The sequence below is a fragment of the Anarrhichthys ocellatus genome, unplaced genomic scaffold (assembly GCF_004355925.1).
Source record: "Anarrhichthys ocellatus isolate YVR2014 unplaced genomic scaffold, GSC_Weel_1.0 scaffold4416, whole genome shotgun sequence".
In the NCBI taxonomy this organism is placed as follows: domain Eukaryota; kingdom Metazoa; phylum Chordata; class Actinopteri; order Perciformes; family Anarhichadidae; genus Anarrhichthys; species Anarrhichthys ocellatus.
The window spans coordinates 1-4,458 of record NW_022284390.1 but is presented as its reverse complement, the minus strand read 5'-3'; the positions used below and the strand labels follow the sequence as shown (position 1 = coordinate 4,458).

At 44.8% G+C, this 4,458-nt stretch overlaps 1 protein-coding gene across 1 annotated transcript; it reads left to right on the top strand.

The window, feature by feature from the left end:
- Positions 1-1,371: 1,371 nt before the first annotated feature.
- Positions 1,372-4,454, top strand: LOC116379481 (ZP domain-containing protein-like; the record flags this gene model as incomplete). The annotated part of the gene is made up of 7 exons (XM_031841438.1): positions 1,372-1,423; positions 1,578-1,636; positions 2,224-2,408; positions 2,511-2,911; positions 3,197-3,296; positions 4,110-4,317; positions 4,419-4,454. Coding segments are annotated over exons 2-7 (967 nt in total), but the record flags the coding sequence as incomplete, so codon positions are not given.
- Positions 4,455-4,458: the final 4 nt, after the last annotated feature.

Here is a 4,458-nt window from a genome sequence, read left to right as displayed (position 1 = left end):
GATCCTGATGGAGACAGAGTTCGATGCAGATATGGAAATATCAGAAATGTAGAGTGTAGCTCATGTCACCAACCTTCAGGCTTCACCTTAGATCAGGTTAGTTGAAAACTCAATTTCCTAATACATTGTTCAATACTTCACTGATGCTTTGCTTGACTTAACTTCAAAATGTTCACATCGTCAGGACTCTTGCACATTACACTACCGACGATCCACTGCCAACCCCAGAGTTTATGGATTTGAGATGGTGGTGGAGGACTTCCCGCAAAAGCACATCACTCTGGGCTACACTGATGGATCCCGATCCTACAAGGCCCCACTGGTTGGGAGCAGTAAGAGACATGCCCGCAGTGTGTGGGGGAGCACAGCAGCCTTCACGACTACAATCGCAATCACAATCCCACCACGAACAACCACAGCAGCAACAACACCAACACCTCCTCCACTCAGTAAACTGCCTTTGCAGTTCTCCTTTCTTGGTGAGTTATTTTTTATTGTGTGACAGAATTTTCATTGAAAAAAAAACAGTTGCTGCAGTGCTTCATGTTGCAGCTCCGGCAACACTTTAATGAGATGTTACACTTGATGGTTACACATTCGATTTTTAACATTTTATTTATCCACTACTAAATACTAAATACTATTATATTGCCTGTGAATTTAGTTTCCCACATTGAACGTCTCTGTCCTGTAAAAACATGTCTCTTTCAACTCTTTTCATGAGGAACATGAACAGCTACAGCCAGCAGACCATTTGTCTTTGATAGAAATCAGCGACACTTGCTGAGGCAGCTTTGAAGTTGTGATCCACAGACAGCAGCAAAGTGTCGGTTTTTAAGTAGAACTTACTTATTGCACTTTGGAACTCAAATGAATCTTCTATCTTTTAACTCCAGTGGACCCAGCTGCTCCCTCGTGTCAGGAGGGACTCTACTTGCCAGAGTTTTTGGTCCCGACACCTTTAAACGGAGCCCGCCTCTATGCAGAGGTCGACAGAGAAGTGGAGATCAGAGTCAGAGCACGAGCGTCACACGCAACGTGAGTGAGAGCCGACGTGACCGGTGTTGCCCTGAGGCGCGTGAGATAACATCAGAGAGGAAAGAGGCAATAAATCTCTGCTTTCTTTGCTTTGTTATCACACAGAATACATGACATCATCATCAGCGGCCCACTGAACATCACCAAGCAAAGGAACACACATGGGGAGTTCGTCATCAGGTGGACGCCTATCCAACATGACCTGGGGGAGTTTTTCCCGATCTGCTTTGCTGTTGAAGCAGTGACCAGGTAAGCTTTGGCTTCCTTGTGAGAGAATTTGTACGTGTGTGTGAAGCCATGATTTGACTTTGTAACACATGTAACACAGGTCTGCTGGAACCGCCATCACACACCATTACAGTCACCACGACACCCCATCTCCACAGTGAGTGACATTTCTCTGTGTTTGGTGTTTTTAAGCAACAAGGTAGAGATTCATCAATTAGGAGCCAAAACCACCAGTAATAATTTGAACACGACATATCGGCCTAACTGAAAGAGTAACAGGCATTAAATCAGCGTTCACCGATGCTCCTCAGGTCCGGCGTCTATCAGTCCGAGATGAGGTGTGTTCTGGTAGAAGTTCGGAAGGTGGCAGGTGAGTCTACTTTAATCTCAACATTTAGTTGTTTCAGTACAGCTGTAATGGTGTGTATTTTCACCAAATATATCACACGCTAAATACTCAGTTAAAGAGCCAAATGTTGTCTGCATGGCTGGCGTACATTAGAGGTTAAAAAGCCATGAGACGTGCACTTCTATAAAGTGCTGTGATTGGTTGAACCTTCCTACCAGACAAAATTCAGAGCCGTCATTGGACGCAAAACATTCTACACAAAAATACCACGTTCACTGTTCATACACAGTGAAACCAAACCAGCAGGACTGTAAAGAAACTTTCTTTTTGATGGAAACACAACCTAAAGGTGTCCTGTGGAGTTTCCTAGTATACAAACAAATACCATGTTTACATTCATTAGAACACATTGTGTGTATCGTGGCCTTGGGAGCCTTTCCTTCCTCAAACAAAGTATTTTAAATCATGAACTGTTCACATCAATGTTTATCAGCTCGCAGTCTTTGTCTGCTGGAACGTTGCTGAAGTTCTTGTTGGCATTACTGCCCCCTGTAAATAAGTACACCATTGGTATATAATGTGTATTTTCTAACACTCTCTTCTTCTAGTTGATTCCCATGTGATCTGCACCGAGTCCACGATGAGAGTAGAGGTTGAGAAATCTTCATTCCATGGACTCCATGAGGATCATTTGCGGCTCAACGACGGCGCCAACACCGCCTGCAGGCTGCACTCCAACAGCACTTACGTCTTCGCCGACATCCCCCTCAGCGGTTGTGGCACTGAGCTCGAGGTAACGCAGGCTTGTGTTACCGGCTGCTCTTCTCTCTCAGTCGTTGGTGTTGCCTTTATCTAGCAGTATGAGGACTGAATACATAACCTTTCTTCACTGCAGGAAGACGGGGATAACCTCAGGTTCAAGAATGAAATCACCACGTTTGACAACAGAGCCGACGTGATCACCAGGAAACACCTGCTGGAGGTGCAGTTCTACTGCCAGTACCCCAAACGTGGAAACGCGACACTGGCCTTCACAGCACACAGGCCCATCGTCTCAGTGTGGGACAGGGGCTTCGGCAGGTTCACCTACCAGTTTGAGTTCTATGCTAACGACCAATACCAAGCCATGGTTGATCCAACTTCATACCCGGTGGTGTATGAAATAGGGAGCAGGGTCTACATGCAGATAGAGGCCACCTCCTCCGTCAACAACACCGTGCTGTTTGTGGAGTCCTGCAGAGCTTCACCATATGACAACCAGAACTCCCAGCAGACCTACTCCATCATTGAGAATGGGTAGGCATGGACACACCCCCTAGTGGCAATAGAGGGCATAACAGAGCATTTGTAAAGACTAGTTCTTTGATTGTTGCTTTAGAGGCTCTTCTGTGTAATGTCACCCTGTCAGGATGTAGAAGTCAATGCTTCACTCACTTCATCTTTTGTATAACCTATAGTACTTTTCTTATTGTGTGAATACCAATAGAACAATACCTCTGCCCCTATAGCAGCATCCACTGTAAGGCACAGAGTAACAAAGGCAACATGTCTCATATTTTTGTTGTGTTTTGCTCTGACTAGGTGTAAAGAGGACCCGACCGTTCAGATCCATTCCCCCTCCCACCCGAGACAATTCAGGTTCAGCATGAAGGCCTTCAAGTTCATCGGCATGTATGATCAGGTAAAGAACGGAGCAGAGGACTGTTGATGTCTCTGGGAAATCTGTAAATGCTTCAACGAATAGGTCCAGTTCATGACGTCCTTTCATTTATCTGACTAGTTGTACTAAGTGGTAATCAATGCACACTTGGTGGACAGGTGCAGTCATGTGAACTTTATTAGAGGCACAGTGTTTCCGTCATGGATCTTCATCAGGTATAACACACAATGTGAAGCAACACATGTTTGTACTGAAGCCACAGGTCGTAACAACCAATCAGAGAGAAGCAAATCTCTGAAAACACCTGAGACGCTTATCACATCAATAATTGATCAAAAACAAAACATATTTGAACGTAATAATGTCAGACTTTGTAGAATACTAAATAAAATAGACTTTTTTTCAATAAACATTAGTCGAGCAATTCAAGAAAAGCAATTTGTCAAAAAAAACATGTAATTTTTGACATATTTTGTGAAACTCAATCTATGTTTCCCAACTCACCTTTTATAGAACAACATTGTATTTCATTTTAAATTCATTTTTGAATGTGGTTATTATGAACTTGACTGGTTGTTACAACCTGTGGCTTCACTTTGTGAATCTGATGTCTAACGATCATGACAGAAAAACTGCATCTCTAATAAACTCAGCGCTGATGAGGTTTTAAGAAATAAACTGGCACCACTTGACACGGATGGACTTGAGGACGAGGTGGACGTCACTGACTGTCGTGGAGATGCAAAGTGGAGCGGAGGTTTTAACTGGATCTGACCACAGCTCTGCTGTCGGTCCGTCTGCTGGTGTGATGACAGCGTGTTCTGTTTCATTCAGGTGTACATCAGCTGCACAGTCCTGATGTGTGCAGCAGGGGAACCCAACACCAGGTCCTCTCAGGGATGCATCAGCTCCACAACGCCAGCCACTTGGCCTCAAAACCACCACCGCAGAAAGAGAGAGGTTCGCGTGGAGAGTGCCAGGCACTTCGTTTCCCAGGGTCCCCTGCGCTTAAAGAGATCAGCGGAGAGCAGCGAAAGCTCAGGTATGAAACCAGAGAAAGGTTATTTGTTACCAGCACACTTCACTTGTTTGAGCCACTTTGGACCAGATCAAGTTAAAACATGGTGCTTGTTGTCTCTCCAGCGCTCCACCTGAATCTGAACCTGGTGTTCATCGCTGGATG